Here is a 21,319-nt window from a genome sequence, read left to right as displayed (position 1 = left end):
CTTGTAAAAAAACATTCCCTTTGGATTACATATAGGGACACATTTACTTACCCATCCCGTCGCGATCCTCGCATGCGTTGTCCGATGAGGATTCGGGTCTGCCACGATTCACTAAGATTGTGCGTCCATGTGTCGCTTCCCCCGCTGAGGTCCGCCGGAGTTCACCTTCTTCTTCATGTAAGTGCTGGATCTTGCGACACAATTTCCTTTTTTAAATTCCGCGGTTTGTTGGATTCCGTCGGGCTGTCCGACGGCCACGGCCCCGATTTTTGTTGCATGCAAGCCGGTGGCGATGCGCCACAATCCAATCACATGTGCCAAAAACCCCTTTTAAATGCAGCGCAAAAGGGAAATCGTCTGGAAACCCGACGAAAATGCGGTCCGTGGACCCTTAGTAAATGAGCGCCATAGCCTTTATATTCGCTCCGGACAGGTCATCTTTTACCTGTGGGGTCATCTATCCTGTAGGGTAAAAATCTACTATTGGAACCCCCATTATGACTAGACCAGGGGTCACCAAGCCCCTCATTCCTTCTCAATGCAGTGAGAAGAATTTTCTAGTGTTGCTTCTCCATTCCATGTCTACTGGGCTTTTATATAAACAGCATTTCTTGCCAAAGCCCCCCCACCACCCATTCATCCCGCTGATCATTGGCTTGGATAACAGATCATGGAAGATTCTATTTTCCATGTAAAACCTCTTTTAAACAGAAAGAAAATACAATTATAATAATAATAAACCAAACTTGAAATGTTAATAAAGAGAAATGACAAATCACAACTCAAAAGTCAAGGATAAAAAAAAAAACAGGAATGAAAAAGCTGCGAAAAATATGTTTGACATTGAAGGTTTTATGCAAATCTCTGACTGCCTTATACAAATGGAGACGTATCTAACACAGTAATTTCAGCATCTGATTAGCTGATGTATTTAATGATTTATTACAGGGAATTATCACCGGCTGCTATTCTATTTTGACTTCCGTGTCATTCAAATGAGATTTTTCTACAAATATAATAGCATCATCTGCATACATTTGGGTTTTTAGTTAGTAAGCATATTAGACGGTATTTATACAATTTACACTATTTAAAACACTGGTGTTCATGGGAGGACGCGCCCGATCTGATCATAATTGGTGCGATGACAGATGTAATAATAACGTGTGAACGTTGGATCGGACGTCTACAGAAATCAAACTGGGGATCGTTTCATGACAAAAGTTGAAAGCGCTGGTGGAAATGAGGATCTGACTACCATCAGGATACATACAGGTTGATGTCAGAAATGATCCTGCCCACCAATCAGTAATCTGACTCTTTGGTTGATAGATATGACAAATGTAGATGATGCAGAACTCCTACAGTTGGCCATCTTCTTACTATAGTTGGCCATATAGCATATGAATGGACTGTATGGGGCAGATTTACTTACCCGGTCCTGTCGCGATCCTGCGGCGTGTTGTCTGAAGAGGATTCGGGTCTGCTGCGATTCACTAAGGTCGTACGCCCGAGTTCCTGCATCCGTCGCTTCTGCGATGAGGTCCGCCGGAGTTCACCTTCTTCTACCGGTGCTTGTAAGTGCGTGTCTTGCGACACATTTCTAATTGTTAAATCCAGCGCGTTGTCTGAATCCATCGGGTTCTCCGACGGCCGCCAAAATCCGATCGCGTGCACCAAAATCCCAGGGCAATTAGGCGCAAAATGGAAATCATTGGGAAACCCGATAAAAATGCGCTCCACGGACCCTTAGTAAATGAGCCCCATTGGGGGACATTTACTAAGGACCTTGTGCCAGTTTTCTGTCGGACTTTTGTGGCACGGCTGCACTATTCTTCACATGACACAAATTTATGCACTGAAGGGCGCGTTCCGGTGCTCAGTCGGACCATGCGCCAAATTTATCATGCAAAGTCCGACAGAATTTTTTTGCACGCCCTATGTTATAGGTGCACCAAAAAAAGTTGGTGCACTCTGTCAGGATAGTGCAGGGGGCGCCAGATTCATGAAGAACGTGCACCAGAAATCCTGAATCTAGCGCCCCCTCCACGCTACACAGGACACTGCACACAGTACGCACTTCACTGTTCTTAGTAAATGTGCCCCATTGTGTTATTAGACTGGGTTGGCTTTGGGTTTATTCCAGGTAACTCTATTTTTTTTTTGTCAACTCACTTTTTATTGTTTTAAAGTCATAAAATCACAAAAGCATATAGTAGTAGGCACGCAAGCCTCAGAAAGAAGAACATGGTCATGAACGCCCCGAACACATGACAAGTTGTCATAAAAATACATGGTACAGCAAGAAGCCTACTCCCCACCCCATCCCTCCTGTTCCCGCTGGTACCAGCGTGTACTCGATTAGTCTTTTGTAAGGACTGGATAGTGGTAACCCTATCTTGAGGAATTAAAAGCCTACAGAAAGTGCCTGCTAGATCAGCGGTCAGGTACCATTCCAAGTTAAGGAAAGTGCGCACCAACTCATCAATGTCAGCATCGGAAACTCTATTTTAAGGGGATCTGGCCTTTTTGCAGCAGAGTCAATGGCTACTTTCGGAATCATCCCATCACTGGTGCCGAGGTGTGCATGAGATGCTGGAGCAAAGCATCCAGGGGTCAGCTGCCAGGATTCAGGGGTAGTGGACACAACTGTTTTCAGCACCTATGGAAGTAGCAGAGTACAATAAAGATGAATAGAGCAGTTGCTCTATTCATTTTAGGGTACGAAGGACCGCTATTCTCATGATCCATACTGGTCCCATCACTGGGACCCTCACAAATTGACAAGGTTTCCTAGTTAGCCCCACTTATCCTGTGATAACCCCTTCCTATCCTAAAAATCTAGGAGCATCCAGACTGAGTCATGTGATCTGAAATGGGTTGGAAAAGTTTCCTACATTAGTAATAATGATAAAAAATAATTGCCAAAAAAGCGCTGCCTGTGACATGGGCATCATCGACCGTACATTTGGGCATAAAAAATGATATATGATGTTAGTCTCACATAATTTTATTGCTCCAAGTTTTTGTCTTCCTAACTTTTCCCTATCCACGCCACCTACCTCCATCAACCTACATACTCGTACGACCGGGGACCAGCCTTACGTGGTAGCCTCTGTATTTTGGGACTTAAATCTGAACTGTATATTTTAATTATAGAAATTTGTCTAAGGGGTTTTCCCATGAATCAAAGTTAGGGCCTAACTTGCTGATTGGTGTGGGTCTCAGTGATTATCACGAGGGGTCCGATAGGGTCCCAGTTACCTCAGTTGGACCCCTTGTCAATCCTGGAGAGTAATGGAGCAAATGGCCATGCATGACCGTTCTGCTCCATTCATCTCTATGGAGCTGATGGAGATCTCCAAGCCCGGTAACTGGGACCCCATCGGACCCCTCATTTTCGGGATCTGTGGGGGTCTCATCACTGAGAGCCCTACCGATCTGCAAGTTGGGCCCTATTCTGTGGATAGGCCTTAACTTGATTCATGGGAAAACTCCTTTAAGTAAAGCAAAAGAGAAAAAAAATCCAATTTTACCTACATAAAACATAATACAAAATGTATGCATATATTAAAAAAGTAAAAAAAAAAAAAGAAATAATAAAAAGTAAAAATAATTCTAAAATAAAAAGAAAATTCTTAGGAGGTTCGTAAGAGTAAGCAAAAAGGTTAAATTGTTTTGGGGACAATAGGTCATCAGTAGAGATAAGAGGGTGCCATGTTTTCAGGCGGGTTCTGAGTTTGGGATCTTCTGCACGGCCATGGCTAATAGCTGGGGGCATTAATTAACAGATTAACTGTTTGACCATCAATAAGGCAGATTTATCAAGCTGTCTGAAAGTCAGAATATTCTCAGTTGCCCATAGCAACCAATTACAGCTCAGCTTTCATTTTACCAGTGCTCATAATTATTTTAAAAGGGAGCTGTAATTGGCTGCCATGGGGAACTGAGAATATTCTGACTTTCAGACAGCTTGATAAATTTGCCCCAATATGTCTGGGTTAATCCGACGAAGGCAGATTAAGCCTCCCATTGCTCCTGGGCTGTATGAATATTATACCCCCTACAAGTCTGGAATCACTATCTACATCTGGTATAGAATCAGCTTCTTGGGGGATGGAGAATGTGTCCCTTCTGCTGCTTTCAATCTGTGCTTTCAGGACCTTAGGAAGACCTTCAAAGGCCCTAAATTGTCTCTTGTGTACATGTGTATTGAGAGCAGGAACGGATGTACAAAGATGGGTGAAGGCCCTCGTCAGTATAAAATATGGTGGGTGGTTTGGGTGGCCATGGGTCCCCGGCTACTGCCCAAACTGCCTATATTGTAATCCACTACTGGTGGCCGAACCAGAACCCCAAACTTAAATGTAAATGGTCTGCTCATCTCTAGTCCTCAGATGTAAGACTTTAAAGTATTAAGGCATCTAGAAGCCACATGTAGTTTTGCAGCTTGACTTCGTGCTCTGCACTTCAATAAAGCTGCAATACCGCACACAACCAATACCCAAGTGTGGCGCTGTTTCCAAAAGAAAGCTTCTTACCTTTCTAATCCTGTAAATCTCCTATTATTGAGTAATATTGGGATACACTGTAAACCAGGTTGCAGTTTTATACCCTTTCCACTTACAGTATTTCTGAATAACATGTGTCCTGCCCCTCTATATTACCGCATCAATAATGGAGCGTTCCGTGAACGAGGAATTATTTTGAAATTCTAGGCTTCTTGTCGGAAATGTTTATTTGACTGGTGTGAAATTACAGCATGGAAGCTATGCTTATAATAATTGCCGCATATTCCCGGGTATCTCCGCTCCCTGCACAAAGATTTATAATTACAGCGTACGCCGGAACTTTGGGATAAAATGAGACGTTGCTACATTTGTTTGACACAATTCTGATTACATATTGTACACTGTGCATGATCCGCTCAGGTAACATAGAAATACGGAGCGTTCTGGCTTCCTCTGAGCTTTCAAGCAGGGGAGTAACAATTGCGCTGTCAGGGGATGTGACCGCGGTGGAGAGGGCAGATCCCGGATTTGGGAATATAACTGATAACGAAACGCACTGACAGAGATACAATGGGGGTCATTTACTAAGGGCCCGATTCGCGTTTTCCCGACGTGTTACCCGAATATTTCCAATTTGTGCTGATTTCCCCTGAATTGCCCCGGGATTTTGGCGCACACGATCGGATTGTGCCGCATCGGCGGCTGAACGAAAACCCGACGGATTCGGAAAAACCGCCGCATTTAAAAAAAGAACAGTGTCGCGGAGCTTGCACTTACCTTCACTAGGAATAGGCCGGTGAACTTGAGTGCGTTTCGATGCTCTTCAGCACAGAGGAACTGCCTTAATGAATCCCGGCCGGACCCGAATACCCCGCAGATAACGCGCCGCTGGATCGCGAATGGACCGGGTAAGTTAATCTGCCCCATTGTATTATTTTTGACGTAGGGGTCGCAATTACGGTATTGCTGTACTTGCGTCCTGCACCACACTGGAATATAGAGGGGCATGTGCTACATGTAAATTAATAAGGTGGACATCCACACTCTGTATTAATTAATAATTGCAGGGGGGTAGGATTGCTAAACTTTAAGATAAGCTTTGGCAACCCCCTCCCCCCTATTATTGATATAATAGTAAGGGGCTTCTGAACTGTATTTTAATTAATGAGGGGGCTGCTGTGCTACATATATATTAGTGAGGGGGGATGATGCTCTGCTACTCAATTAAAGGAAATCTACCATCAAAATCCATCATGATAAACCTATTTACTAAGGGTTCCGCGGAACGCACTTTCCTCAGGTTTTGGAAATTTTGGGGATTTGTGCCGCTGTGACAGCTATTTAAAAATTTAGAAGGGGATTGAGTCGCACGCGAACGGATTTTGGCGCAATCACGCCGGCTTTCATGCAACAGAAATCAGGGTGCGGGCTTTCAGACAATCCGATGGATTCGGATTGAGCGCAGGATTTAACTTTTAAATTGTGTCGCAAAACAATGCAGGAAATCGGGCACACGATCTAAGGGAATCGCGGCACAATGCATTCAAGTCGGACATTCCAGATCGGGGAACGCCCCAGGGACTGGTAAGTAAATGTGCCAACTTTTATAATTATGCTAATGAGAAAAAAGCTTGTACAATAAGCGGACAATGCATATATGGATGCAACATGGTTTTAAAACCAGTTTCCAGCATAATAATTACTGCTGAACAAGTGACTGAAAAAGTCCCTGTTGATGGCAGAAAGTTGACATATTGGGGCTCATTTACTAAGGGTTGCGCTGCTCATTTTCGTTGGACTTTCGTCTTTTTCAGGGATTACATGGCTTGGACAGGTATTTAACAGGTGTCTGGGTGCACTGGGATTGTGTTGCATGCGGTCGTTTTTTGGTGCAGATGCGCCGGCTTTCATGCAGCACAAATCGGGTGGCGCTCCGTCTGATGATCTGACTGAGGGCAGAATTTAACATTCAAATTGTCGCAAGCCCAAGCACCACTTACAAGATGGTGAACTCCATTGGACCTGAGCGGGGAAGCGGCACATGCAGGATATCGGGCGCACAATCTTAGTGAATCCCGGCACAGTGGATTATCGTCGGACAATGCACTTTCTGTGAACTCCAGAGGACCGGGTAAGTAAATGAGCCCCATTATGTGCTTGTAGAGTCCTGGGTATCTGGCAGCTTCATGGTATATAGTATGAGGTTTATATAGTGAATGTGATTGTAAGCTCTGGTGGGAACAGTCCCGCGGCTGCTTTGTTTCCTCAATGTCTTTTCTATATGTATATTTCATCTCCCCCCCCTAATTGTGCATCTCTACAGCCGCTGTTCACACTCTATAAATGAGGGATAATTACATTAGGCATTCCAGGAGGTGCACAACTCACTCATTGTAAATGATCTTTACAGTTAAAATTACAGATACCATTCAATCATCCGGAACCCTCCTCCTTTATTTTCATGCAAATGAAGCCTCCCATTCAGCTCAGCCATGAGAAGAGGCTTTTGTAGAGGAATTCTCAGAAATCCGAAATTATGGACTTGGATTTTAGATTCGAGGAGGGAGTATAATATTCTTCCATCCACTAGATGCCACTATGGTTCATCCTCCTCTTTCTCCAAGATTTGTCTTCTCGAAAATGTCTTCTTTTCACCCCACAATGAAAAAGAATCAAGTAGCTCCCAAATCCCCCACAAAAATATTCTGTAGGGCACTTCATAAGCTTTCCTGACACCCCCTGTGGTTTCCAAGCAAGATACAATTTTAGAGATTTTTTTAATGCAATTTAGGTTTTAGGTGCAGTAAGGGTGGAGCCACTGGGCGGTGTAGATGTATGACGTATGTCCACCAGCAGGAGAGGTCAAGCTTATTATCATTGGGGCACATTTACTTATCCGGTCCAGTCGCGATCCTGCGGCACGGGATCGGGATTCACTAAGATCGTGCGCACGATATCCAGCAGGTGTCGCTGCTGCGCTGAGGTCCACCGGAGTTCACCTTCTTCTTCCCGGTGCGTGTTAGTGCATGTTTTGCGACACAAATCGTTTTTTAAATTCTGTGGTTTTTCCGGAATCCACGCCCCCTGTTTCTTTTGTGTGAAAGCCGGTGCCGCTGCGCCACAATCCGATTGTGGGCCAAAAACCCGGGGCAATTCGGCAAAACGGAAATATTCGGGAAACCCGGCGAAAGTGTGGCGTTTGGACCCTTAGTAAATGAGCCCCATTAAGTTTAGTCAGTGACTACAGTATTGATCAGATACAGGTCTAGTAACTCACATATTCTGATTGTCCTTCATCAGGTTTAGGTCTTTACGATGACTTCTTCCCATTATGACTGATCACAAGAAAATCCAGTCTTCTTTAGCTTTTGAAACCCATCTAGACAAAGCGTCCTTGAAAGTATAACATTCACATATGTTCACATAGTATAGTGCTCTTTGGTATATAGTGTGGTGTCCCACACTGTGTTCCTAAATAATATATATACTTTAACCCACAAATTAAGATACCATGTCCCCCAGATATCACAGATATACTTCAAAGCACAACAATTACGCTGTGCCCCTGCATATGCCAAAACTACCATTCCACCACAACTGACCATGCGAAGCCCCCACCACCCTAAATTATTTATTTATTTAAAGTGGCCCATAAATAAATTTAAGTAGCAGCACACCCTATATATATGCAGTACTTCTTTATTTTTAAAAATTTAAAAAAGGCCCTGTATGTATATGTATATAAGACTTTTTATACAGCACCCCTAATTGATTTGGTTGTATACAGTGATCCCCTAATTGACCCATATACAGCACACACCTAATGTGTGCCGTAATAAACTTCGTTAAATTACGTAAATTATTTGTAAAATTAACTAATGAGCCACAAGGGATCTGGGGGCGTTTCCAGACCCCATCTGTGCTGCAACTTTATAGGATGTTACACCGTCTCCCCCTCCCAGTGCAGTGTAATAGTATGTGAAGCTACATCACGGAGGGGTAACATCCCCAGGAGCCTTCTGGCTCATTGACAAAATGTGTTGATTTTAGAAGGAAAGAGGCCATGGATAACAAATATAAGAGGATCTTTGGATCTATGAGCCTGATTGGCTCCCCTAGCCCCTGTGTCATCTGGCTTTATTGACCTGTTGCATTGTCTCAGCCCCCCCATACTCCCTGCTCCCTCAGCACTTAAACACTGGTTTATCATGATGGATTTTGATGGTAAATTTCCTTGAAGCTGTAACCGTCATGCTGTGTGCCCTCTATGAGTCTGTAACCATTATGCTGTGTTCCCTCTATGAGTCTGTAACGGTCATGCTGTGTGCCCTCTATGAGTCTGTAACGGTCATGCTGTGTGCCCTCTATGAGTCTGTAACCGTTATGCTGTGTGCCCTCTATGAGTCTGTAACTGTCATGCTGTGTGCCCTCTATGAGTCTGTAACCGTCATGCTGTGTGCCCTGACTCTGTAACCATCATGCTGTGTTCCCTCTATGAGTCTGTAACGGTCATGCTGTGTGCCCTCTATGAGTCTGTAACCGTCATGCTGTGTGCCCTCTATGAGTCTGTAACGGTCATGCTGTGTTCCCTCTATGAGTCTGTAACGGTCATGCTGTGTGCCCTCTATGAGTCTGTAACCGTCATGCTGTGTGCCCTCTATGAGTCTGTAACCGTCATGCTGTGTTCCCTCTATGAGTCTGTAACGGTCATGCTGTGTGCCCTCTATGAGTCTGTAACCGTCATGCTGTGTGCCCTCTATGAGTCTGTAACCGTCATGCTGTGTGCCCTCTATGAGTCTGTAACCGTCATGCTGTGTGCCCTCTATGTGTCTGTAACTATCATGTTGGTTGCCCTCTATGTGTCTGTAACGGACATGCTGTGTGCCCTGAGTCTGTAACCATCATGCTGTGTGCCCTCTATGTGTCTGTAACTATCATGTTGGTTGCCCTCTATGAGTCTGTAACTATCATGTTGGTTGCCCTCTATGAGTCTGTAACGGTCATGCTGTGTGCCCTCTATGAGTCTGTAACTATCATGTTGGTTGCCCTCTATGAATCTGTAACTATCATGTTGGTTGCCCTCTATGAGTCTGTAACGGTCATGCTGTGTGCCCTCTATGAGTCTGTAACCGTTATGCTGTGTGCCCTCTATGAGTCTGTAACCGTCATGCTGTGTGCCCTCTATGAGTCTGTAACGGTCATGCTGTGTGCCCTCTATGAGTCTGTAACCATCATGCTGTGTGCCCTCTATGAGTCTGTAACCGTCATGCTGTGTGCCCTCTATGAGTCTGTAACGGTCATGCTGTGTGCCCTCTATGAGTCTGTAACCGTCATGCTGTGTGCCCTCTATGAGTCTGTAACCGTTATGCTGTGTGCCCTCTATGAGTCTGTAACCATTATGCTGTGTGCCCTCTATGAGTCTGTAACCGTTATGCTGTGTGCCCTCTATGAGTCTGTAACGGTCATGCTGTGTGCCCTCTATGAGTCTGTAACCATCATGCTGTGTGCCCTCTATGAGTCTGTAACCGTTATGCTGTGTGCCCTCTATGAGTCTGTAACCGTTATGCTGTGTGCCCTCTATGAGTCTGTAACGGTCATGCTGTGTGCCCTCTATGAGTCTGTAACCGTTATGCTGTGTGCCCTCTATGAGTCTGTAACCGTTATGCTGTGTGCCCTCTATGAGTCTGTAACGATCATGCTGTGTGCCCTCTATGAGTCTGTAACCATCATGCTGTGTGCCCTCTATGTGTCTGTAACTATCATGTTGGTTGCCCTCTATGAGTCTGTAACGGTCATGCTGTGTGCCCTCTATGTGTCTGTAACTATCATGTTGGTTGCCCTCTATGAGTCTGTAACCATTATGCTGTGTTCCCTCTATGAGTCTGTAACCGTCATGCTGTGTGCCCTCTATGAGTCTGTAACGGTCATGCTGTGTGCCCTCTATGAGTCTGTAACCGTTATGCTGTGTGCCCTCTATGAGTCTGTAACCGTTATGCTGTGTGCCCTCTATGAGTCTGTAACGATCATGCTGTGTGCCCTCTATGAGTCTGTAACCATCATGCTGTGTGCCCTCTATGTGTCTGTAACTATCATGTTGGTTGCCCTCTATGAGTCTGTAACGGTCATGCTGTGTGCCCTCTATGTGTCTGTAACTATCATGTTGGTTGCCCTCTATGAGTCTGTAACGGTCATGCTGTGTGCCCTCTATGAGTCTGTAACCATTATGCTGTGTGCCCTCTATGAGTCTGTAACGGTCATGCTGTGTTCCCTCTATGAGTCTGTAACGGTCATGCTGTGTTCCCTGAGTCTGTAACCGTCATGCTGTGTGCTCTATCCCATTTTTCTCATCCGCCGCCTTAGTCCAATGCTTTTTATGCTTCTAAACATAATTGCTAAACCGTAGCCAAAAAAAAAAAATATTTTACACAATTATTAATAAAATAATTATCAAAAAAATTCTAATAAAATTTAGTAATTATTTAATCAAAGGTAATGAAATGTAATGACTCTGTAAAAACGTATCGCGGATTCTGCCTCAGGAAATGATCGTATACTATGATATCTATTAGGAACCAGACTCATTATTCTTTATTAATTTCTTCCCACCACTGGGATTAATCTTTGTAACTCTGTGCCTGATATGAAGATATCACCTACCAGGATGATTCAAGTAGAAAGTACATACACTGAACCAGCAGGGAGTGCGGAGCGATGAGAGCTCCTGAGAGTAAGAAACCTAAAGCATTAAGAATTCAGCTTTGTATCCGTACAAAATACTAAATAACTTAAAGGGAACCTGTCACCAGGAACCTCGTTTTCTCTAAAGACAGGTTACAGAAGCCCATTACAGCTGCAGTGCAAATATGTCTGTCTGACTTTTCTAAGCATTTGCATTACAATATAATTGTGTGTTATAACTTTCCTTGCTCCCTGACAGAATTATCTGTGTAGTCCCAGGGGTTGGGCTATGATTTGGCTGAATTTAAAAAAAAACAACATGTGACTTGTCTGTGCTGCTCACTCCTCAGCTCTCAGCCCCCACCTTTGTGCTCCTGTACAGATCCTTCTTCCTTTTTGTTTTAATTCAAATATATTTTTGAGTTTTTTTGCATAAAATACAAAACGGAACATCACAAAACATTCCCATCCCTCCCCCCTCAAGTGAGTACCAAGTTTTCATTGGATATAATTAACCAATTACAAATCTCCGAATCACTGGTCTTAGCGATGTTTTTTTCTAATCTTTTTTTAACAGAGGTTCTCAATAGAGTTTGGTAATTTTCTAAATGTATATTATAATAAATATATAAATGTATATTAATACAGTACAGTTAAAGTTTATACAGTGTATAATGTATAATGTAGAGGGTCACAGTGTAACTATATCACGATTCCCTATTATACTTAAAGAGCATCTACCACCAGGATGAAAGACTGTATACAAATGAGCCTGAGGGGCTCCAGACTCCATTAACACCTATGGAGCCTAGAGCCCCTCAGGCTCATTTGCATACAGTCCTTCATCCTGGTGGTAGATGCTCTTTAAGCTCTCAACTAGAGGTTCTACCAATCATTCTTTCTGTGATCAACGAAAAAGGTGGCAAGTCCGGTGTGTCCACGGACCCCATATTGATTCAAATTTCTTGAGCACATTTTTTTTTCTGATAAAAAAACTTTTCCAATCGTAGGGATAAGTTAATAATTCTTTATTTATATAGGGCACACAGATTACGCAGCGCTGCACAGAACTTGCCAAATCAGTCCCTGTCCCCAATGGGGCTTACAATCTAATCAACCTACCAGTATGTTTTGGAGTGTGGGAGGAAACCGGAGGACTCGGAGGAAACCCACGCAAACACAGAGAAAACATACAAACTCTATGCAGATGTTGATCCTGGGACTTGTGACCCTATATTATATTAAGATCATCAACATACCCTCAAAATGCATGTTAGAGGTAGTCCTGGAACCCTATCCTCAACCCTATCAATGAGGTTGAGGATCTCCTCCTAATATCTAGGGCAGTTCCACATTAAGTGAATAAGCTCTGCATCGGCCACATCACACACACATATATATATATATATATATACAGCTCCTCCCTACTGCTGTACAAAGGTGGGGGCTGAGAGCTGAGGAGTGAGCAGCACAGACAGATCACATGTTGTTTTTTTGAAATACATTAAGATCAAAGTCCAACCCCTGGGGACTACCCGATGCTCTTGTAAGGATGCAAGAGTAAGTTATAACACACAATTATATTGTAATGCAAATGCTAAGGGATGTGCACTGCAGCTGTAATGGGCTTTTGCAATCTGTCTTTAGTGAAAATGAGGTCCCTGCTGACAGGTTCTTTTTAAGCTTGGGACACGGTTCTGTAAACATTTATACTTAACCTACACATTGTTCTGCACCCTAAGGTGCTCTCCGCATAAGTAATTCCTGGAACAGCTGCTCTTTTTGACGTAAATCACAGTTTTTCTCACAACTTACTCATAGATCCAGGCATCGTGTCCAGAAGGAGAGGGGAAGTGCACCGGAAGCAGGGGCTCTGGTAACACTGCCCAGAGCCCTTATGGCTCATTTGCATAATGTTAAAAATTTCTTTTTAGAAGGAAGGAGTCCATGGATAACAAATACAAGAAGATACCACAGTCCCGGTGCCCGGATCTATGAGTAATGTCCCTGGTTTATCGGTGATGCTGATGTTTCAAAAACTTTTTTTTTTGCTTGATCTATGAATCTCGTAGCAGATTCTAAATTCTACATTTTATTTTGAAGCTTTGAAATTCCATCATAGCCTGTAGCAAGATTTTTTTTCCCCGCAGATTATTAAAAAATAAAAAAATAATTAAACAATGATGGTGATCGCGCATGGTTAAGAAATGAATACGTTGGGCTCCTTTGTGAAAATCTAAACAGATTTAAAAAAAAACCTGTTAAAAAAATGATATTCTTCTTGATAGTAAACAATAAACAACAAGAATAAAATATTGGTATAAAGTTACTTTTGTAAAATTCTGTAAATACTTTGTAAAACTTTTCACATATTCAAATACAGGCGGTCCCCTACTTAAGGACACCCGACTTACAGACAACCCCTAGTTACAGACGGACCCCTCTGCCCCCTGTGACCTCTGGTGACCTCTCTGGATGTTACTATAGTCCCAGGCTGCAATGATCAGCTGTAAGGTGTCTGTAATGAAGCTTTATTGATAATCCTTGGTCCAAGTACAGCAAAAAATTTTGAAACTCCAATTGTCACTGGGGCCAAATTTATTTTTTTGTCTGGATCTACAATGATAAAATATACAGTTTTGACTTACATTCAAATTCAACTTAAGAACAAACCTATGGAACCTATCTTGTATGTAACCCGGGGACTGCCTGTATATATTTTTTGCTTATGTTAGCGGTCCCCTACTTAAGAACACTCGACTTACATACGACCCCTAGTTACAAACGGACCTCTGGATGTTGGTAATTACTGTACTTTAGTCCTAGGCTACAATAAACATCTATAACAGATATCACAGGCGTCTGTAATGAAGCTTTATTGTTATTCCTGGTTCTTATGACAACACAACATTTTTAAAATCCAATTGTCACAGAGACCAAAAAAATTTTGACTGGGGTTACAATTATAAAATATACAGTTCCGACTTACATACAAACTCAACTTAAGAACAAACCTACAGACCCTATCTTGTATGTAACCTGGGAACTGCCTGTATATGTATTTTACATCTTCATCCGGGCAGCGGTTATAGTTGGTGAACCCTCAGTTTACTCTTTTTGTAGGTAAAGCCACGGACACCTCTGAATCCGCTGCTTCCCACAATGACAGCTTTGTCCCCTGCTGGAAGCGCGTTCCCCTGCAGAAGTATTTGGAAGGTCATTACACGGCGATCGCCCTGCCTGTCACAGTCCTCAGACACTCAATCATGCTCCAAGGCCATTTGTGTCATCTCCGTGGAAGCTCATTAAACAGTTCTCCTTGGGTAACTTGCGGAGGAATCCGTCCACCAGGGACTCCCCATACCGGGACTTATGGCGCTTATTAATATACTAGACGTTATCCTGCGGGTCCTGTCGTCGCGTTGGCGTGTCACCTCTTATGGGTTTTTAATGACCCCCACCCAGAATGTCTTTGATGATGAAAAAAATGCATCACAGGTAAAAAAATAAATAAATAAATAAATTATAAATACAGTAATAATAACATTAAACAAAAAAAATCCAAATTTTCCAAACGCTATATTTCCCTTTGCCAAATCCTAAAAATCAATAAAAATTTGCCAATAATAATAATTTCTTTATTTATATAGCACACACAGATTACGCAGCGCTGCACAGAACATGTCACATCAGTCCCTGTTCCCAATGGGGCTCACAATCTAATAAACCTACCAGTATGTTTTGGAGTGTGGGAGGAAACTGGAGGACCTGGAGAAAACCCACACAAACACGGAGAGAACATACAAACTCTTTGCAGATGTTGACCCTGGGACTTTAACCCAGGAACCCAGCGCTGCAAGGCTGTAGTGTTCACCATTAAGCCACCGTGCCAAAAAAAGTTACAATGTTTCTATTTATGTTTCTCCCATTCTGACTGGAACCCGAACGCTCCTCCTCACCAGTAACCCCCTCAATCGCTCGTATTATCCTAATGCTAATGAGCATGAAGGCCTCTGCGTGGTGTTATCAGACACCCTCTGTGCTATAGCTTTGCAGGATGATACACTGTGCAGGAGCACTTCTCCCTTCCACTGTGTGAGATAACATCAGGCGGAGAGAGAGGGGGAAATGCTGACGGGGAGACAAAGTATCAGCATTTAAATCTGCAGCATTGAGGGGCTTGTGGGGGTTGTTACTCTGTGCTGCAGTTTCACAGGCTGCTACACTGTCTCACCTCCCAAAGGGCTCTAGGGGGTGTTGCCAGAGCCCCCTTCATGCCTTTATGACTGTTAGACAGTAAGGAGCACTTTCCACTCCCACTGTGTTAGGTTACAGCAGGCAGACAGAGGGGAAGCTACTGAGGTAGCTTGAGGATGAGGGGGAGACAGTGTTACAATTGGTGAGGCTACAGCACAGAGGGGCTCTGGTAACACCTCTCAAAGCCCTTCTGAAGCATTAGCATAATTTTTTAAACTTGATTTTAGAAGGAAGGAGGCCAAGGATAAGAAATATAAGAAGATACCACAGTCACGGTGCCCGGACAATTTGGCGGATTTGCTTTAATATGAAGCCTCATAAACTATTGCACAATAAGGTTCAGAATATGCAGTTTTATGGCATGTGACCTATTGTTATGTTTTAGAACTGACTAATTTGGTTCATAATTAAAATTGAGAATCCTTTTTTTTTAAACGGCATAAAAATAAGTGAAAACATATATGTGATATGTGTATATATGTAAGACACCCACAATGCACTGCTCTCGAGTAACAGAAAACCTGCCTACAACAATCAGACTGGCAAACAATTTGCAAAACGAAATCACGTCAATGAAACTTATTTCACAAAGTTAAGCACCGTTCAATTTTAAATATTTTTTGTATTTATAGTATAATTTAATATTTTGGTTAAAAGTGAAGCATCACCGCAAAATTAACATCATGTGTAGTGCACTATATAAGCTGTCTAGATAAAATGCAGCACGGTGGCTCAATGGTTAGCATTACATCCTTGCAGCGCTGGGGATCTGGGCTCTAGCAGGGGTCAAAATCTGGAAAGAGTTTGCGTGGGTTTCCTCTGGGTCCTCCGGTTTCCTCCCACACTCCAAAACATATTGCATGTGCAGCGCATGCAATATCTGTGTGCAATATATATATAAAGAATTATTATTATTACCGTTCTTGTTACCAAGTTATGTACGATTTCAGGAAGAAAAAAAATTACTTTTAATTTTAGGCAAATGAGCCTCTCAGTGCACTTGAGGCGGGGCCATGTCTCCAGTTTTTTTTCTTTCTACACTGTCCAACACGACCCAGCACACGACTTTTACACAGTGACTGACAACCCTGGCAGAAAGAAGGCATGAAAAGAAGAAAACTGATGCACCAACAGGCAAGGCCCCGCCCCTACTGCACCAAAAGACTGATTTGCATAAAGATTAAAACAGGATTTGTCTAAAATGAGAGATCACTGAGAAGCAAGAAATGTATGTTTGGGAAGCATATATAGAGTGCCCTACATAGTGCTGGTTTTACTTGTGGGGTTATTTGGAAACTGGAGACCCCCCTTTAATTGTGACCACTGAATGACCTGGTGCCCTGCTGTAGACAATGCCATTGATTGGCATTTTATAAAGTTCTGATAAATCCTCATTTGGAATGCCGTGAGCTATAAAGCAATGAATAGTTTAGGTCATTATTAAGGGTGGGCAGACCCGTTCAGGTTTGGGTTTGCTGAATCCGGGCCAAACCTGAACCTGAAAATTCAGCATAGACCCGAACATTACAAGTCTGGTCCTTCTTGGTAATTATAAGGTAAATTAATTTTTTTAATTCCATTATTTTAGTTTTCAAATATTAGTTTAGACCACAGAGATAGAGAGCAAGTGATACAGACAAAGAATGTTACTGCTTTATATCTAAAATATTTCACAATTATGAGATATGTGTATATACAGGCGGTCCCCTACTTAAGAACAATCTACTTACAGACGACCCCTAGTTACAAACGAACCTCTGGATATTGGTAATTTCTTGTACTTTAGTCCCAGGCTACAATGATCAGCTGTAACAGGTATCACAGGCGTCTGTAATGAAGCTTTATTACTAATCCTGATTCTTATGACAACCCAACATTTTTAAAATCCAATTGTCACAGAGACCAAAAAAGTTCCGGCTGGGATTATAATGATAAAGTATACAGTTCCGACTTACATACAAATTCAACTTAAGAACAAACCTACAGACCCTATCTTGTATGTAACCCGGGGACTGCCTGTACTTGAAAAATATCATAATAATTTTCTACACCTTATTTACAAATAACCTACAGTTTTCAGGATTGTTGTACTCTTGAAAATTTAAAGGGAACCTTTTTGGGTGATTAAGGACCCACAGCTGTTACGGACCGGTAGTTAGTGAACCAAATCACCCTGTATGATTTTTTCAGCAGGTGTCAAAAAAACCAAACTTTACACTCATCTCCTTCCTTGTTCCCTTTGGCGCTTGCGCATTATGGCAAGTGTAGCCGACATTGTACATCCCGATTTCACTGCGCAAGTGCCGTACTTACATCACCTGCACAATGAAGCCGGGGCATCATCTCAGCTTCCCACCGGAGACACCGGTGTGTGATATTCAGATGAGGGTCTAATGTGCCTCATCGGTCTCATAAAAGTTTTTTGGGAGTTTTTTAGGTTGATTTGGGACCCTAAACCATGGATCCATGTAGTTGGTTTAGGGTCCCAAATTCGACTTGACAGATCTTCTTTAAGTTAAGCGATAGGGTGGACTAACAATAGGGTTGGTTGGGTTGGTTTTGCTCTTCTCGACAACATCAGAATACGCCTGTAGTTGTGACCCCGGTATTTTGTACAATGTGCTATCGGTAGAAAAAATCTCTTTATGTATTTCAGTCTGTTTGATTTTGGTGTAGTCATTGCCAGAAAATCGAGGGTCCCAGTAGAAGATCCAGTGTCGATTTATGATCAATACAGGCAGTCCCCGGGTTACATACAAGATAGGTTCTGTAGGTTTGTTCTTAAGTAGAATTTGTATGTAAGTCGGAATTGTATATTTTATAATTGTAACGCCAGATACATGTTTTTGGTCTCTGTGACAAATGGATTTTTAAAATGTTGGATTGTCATAAGAACCAGGATTAACACTAAAGCTTCATTACAGACACCTGTGATAACTGTTATAGCTGATTATTGTAGCCTAGGACTAAAGTACAGTAAATTACCAAAATCCAGAGGTCTGTTTGTAACTAGGGGTCGTCTGTAAGTCGGGTGTTCTTATGTAGGGGACAGCCTGTAATGGGAGACGTATGAAAAAATTGCAGTGTAAATGTTCCCTTGTTTGGTCGTGTTACCCAGTAATCCGTTTTTTTCATAGTTACAATTTTTCGAAAACACTATCTCGGGGGATTGACTTGTTCCGATAATAAGTGTTTTGTGTAATTATTTGAAAAAACTTGCATAATAAAGAAGACATTTCACACTACGACATATTTAGACTGCAGAAGGTGCGTCACTCTTTGCAATAGGTTGATACGTAGATGGCGGCGCACCGGGTAGATATCAACTACTGACCCATGTAATATGAAGATGTTATTTGTTATTTACAACCCCCCCCTCCTCCCCCCATGATTTGTAAAGCTGTACGGAATGTAATGGTGCAATGTTAATAAAGATTATTATTATTATCTCTTTGCGTATCTGAGATATTTATTCCGCCCTTGGGTCTACTAATAAAAAAAGTTTAAAACGTGTAAAAAAATTATTGTCAAAAATAGTACGAGGAGGAGAAGAGAGTGCGCTTTAGCTACTCAAGGGTTAAGCGGGCAGACTCAGTGCAAGGATTTATTTGCTGCAGGTGTCTTTAAAGAGGCTGTGCCCCCCCCCCCTTCTCATAAGCTTACTTCCTCCAAGATATGGAAAGGGAGGGAGGCGAGGGGGCTCGCCCGGGTGGGTGGGTGTATACATGACACACACACATGCTTTACCATCCTCAGCGTGTCATTGGGGAACAGCAAGGAATGGGTCAATCAGGAAGTGGGAAAAATAATGACTGACTTTGGTGCATGAAAGAGTTAACTAGACGGCTTCCTAGAAAGGGGTGTGCGATTCCGCAGCTGCTCAGTGCCACCGGACCAGGTGCAGCAAGCTGGGAGATGTAGTGTCCCCCCACAAGAACCATGGAAGGTGTATTACACGGTGTAATCTGCATACAGTAGAGACGTAACCGGCCGGTGTAGGTTTGTCTACCGTATCATCTCAACTCAAATACAGTAATTAACGCAACCACAAAGAGTTGATGGACATCCGTAAGCCTCAACGTAGTCCTCGTCGCCCTCTAAAAACCCCGTTCTAGCTATCCGCCAAACTGACAGTGCCGCAAAAAAAATCTCTCCAAGAACTGCAGAGCCGGATCCCAACTCCGGCAAAAGAAATGAAACAAATTAACAAATACAATGTTGCAAAATTGTCGGAGAAGTCGTCATGGTCCAAGAGCAGCGCAAAAGTCCAGCAGGTTGAGGGATGTCGTGCCAAAGTGAAGGCGAATTGTAGCTACTAGCATCCTAGTAGATGAGCCAGGAGGTTGCTGCTGCTGTAGTCAAGAGGGGGATCATCTCTCCAAACCACCCCCCCCCTACTCCTCATCCTCCACCGCCTCCTCCTCTTCTTCCTCCTCCACTCCCACCTCCCCCTCATCCTCCTCCTCCACTCCCAGTCTCTCATCTAGCTGATGTCTGCACACAGCACATACTGAGCCAGGCGAAGAGGACACAACACACTCAACTCTTGCTTGTTGCTGCTGCCGCCGCTGCTTCTTCTTCTGCATCTTGGGGGTCATCGCAAACCTGAACTTGAACTGGACATTTCCGACTGACTAAGAAGTTTGCAAGAGGGGGGGGACTTGGCCCACTTTGCTCCCCCCCTATTGTTTGTGCTGGAGCCTGGCACCAATCATTGGCAGGAGGGAGCTAAGAAGGAGGAGGAGCAGTCACAAACTCGTCCCTTGCAAGCAGTAAGTAGCCATGCCCACCCAAGCCCTGCACAAGTTGGGGGGGAGGAGGGGAGGGGACTGAGAGCAGGCACTGCTGAGCAGAATTCAGCCCAAAACAGCACTATTTGGGTCTGGGATTGGGTACCCAGAATAGTGCTATTTTTCAGGCTTCCAGGCTTTGTTGTTTTTTTTTTTTTTTTTCCTATCCCTGCAATTAACCCTTTCCTGATGCACAGGCCCTTAGTGACTGCAAGCCCATGTTCCTAGGTGCCTGTATCCTTTTCCTAAAATGAATCACCAACAGCGAATGGCTGCCTTAGGGACGGACAAAGAACTGAGTGATTTACTGGATTTCAGTGCGGTAAGAACCCACGGTGGAAATTAAAACAACAGCTGTAAACACAAAACAACAACAACAAAAAATACAAACACAACCAAAAAAAAAAAAATTTTCTACAACTAGCTGAGCGGCAGGAACAAAAAAAAACAAAACATCATCAACAGAGCCCATAATAAAACATAACAAACTCTGTGTTACCTGAGTTGTTGCCATTGGAAATCCATGGTAAATATGCAAAGCTTCTTTTTTGTTACATTGTTGCCATTCTGTTTTGCTTTGGTATTTTTATTTATTTGGGGTGGTTGGGGGGTTTTTTTTGCACGCTGATGGACTTGTTTTTTTTTCTTGTTTTTTTTTTGCCATTTCATCAATTTATTTATCATTTTTTTTATTGGCTTTTGTGGTGTTTGCAAGAAGTGGTGTCATTCTGGATGGTTTCCCATCCCTTGCAGCTCTTCTCGCTGTCTTCTTTTGCCTTGGCACTCGTAGAGAAGAAAACTCGCTTGTCTGTCTGTGTAGGGGACCAGAGTTGATCTCTTGTAATTACCAAGTAAAATGCTTATCCCCAGGTGTCTCCTTGCAAGGTTTTCATGTACTTTTTGTTTACTTTGGGGGGGTCGAGGGAGGAGGGGGGGGGGAATTGCTTTTTTTTTGGATTCCAACAGTGTCCCACTAGTTTGGAACCATTGCAATCAGCTGGTTATTCTCTACAGTGTAACTATCTCTATGTATCTACAATGTATATGTACGGTTTGGCGGAATTTATGTGTTAACCTATTGCA

At 43.0% G+C, this 21,319-nt stretch overlaps 1 protein-coding gene and 1 long non-coding RNA gene across 11 annotated transcripts in view; one reads left to right on the top strand and one right to left on the bottom strand.

Annotated features, from left to right (window-relative positions):
- The window catches only part of LOC140117365 (uncharacterized), a 136,003-nt gene that overhangs the window by 12,316 nt on the left and 102,368 nt on the right, over nucleotides 1-21,319 (bottom strand). The window lies entirely within an intron of this gene.
- The window catches only part of LOC140117323 (transcription factor 4), a 366,241-nt gene continuing 364,833 nt past the window's right edge, over nucleotides 19,912-21,319 (top strand). For 2 of the 10 annotated variants that reach the window (XM_072133958.1, XM_072133912.1), the window contains exon 1: nucleotides 20,294-20,558. In XM_072133958.1, coding sequence (XP_071990059.1) covers nucleotides 20,487-20,558 — 72 coding nt within the window. In that variant the 5' untranslated portion in view covers nucleotides 20,294-20,486. Of the gene's footprint in view, nucleotides 20,219-20,292; nucleotides 20,559-20,588; nucleotides 20,763-21,102; nucleotides 21,122-21,319 lie in introns of those variants that run through there. The other 8 variants (XM_072133968.1, XM_072133930.1, XM_072133987.1 and 5 more) reach the window with 7 other exon arrangements.

The sequence above is a fragment of the Engystomops pustulosus genome, chromosome 1 (genome assembly GCF_040894005.1).
Source record: "Engystomops pustulosus chromosome 1, aEngPut4.maternal, whole genome shotgun sequence".
Lineage (NCBI taxonomy): Eukaryota > Metazoa > Chordata > Amphibia > Anura > Leptodactylidae > Engystomops > Engystomops pustulosus.
This window is presented reverse-complemented; position numbering and strand designations above follow the sequence as displayed.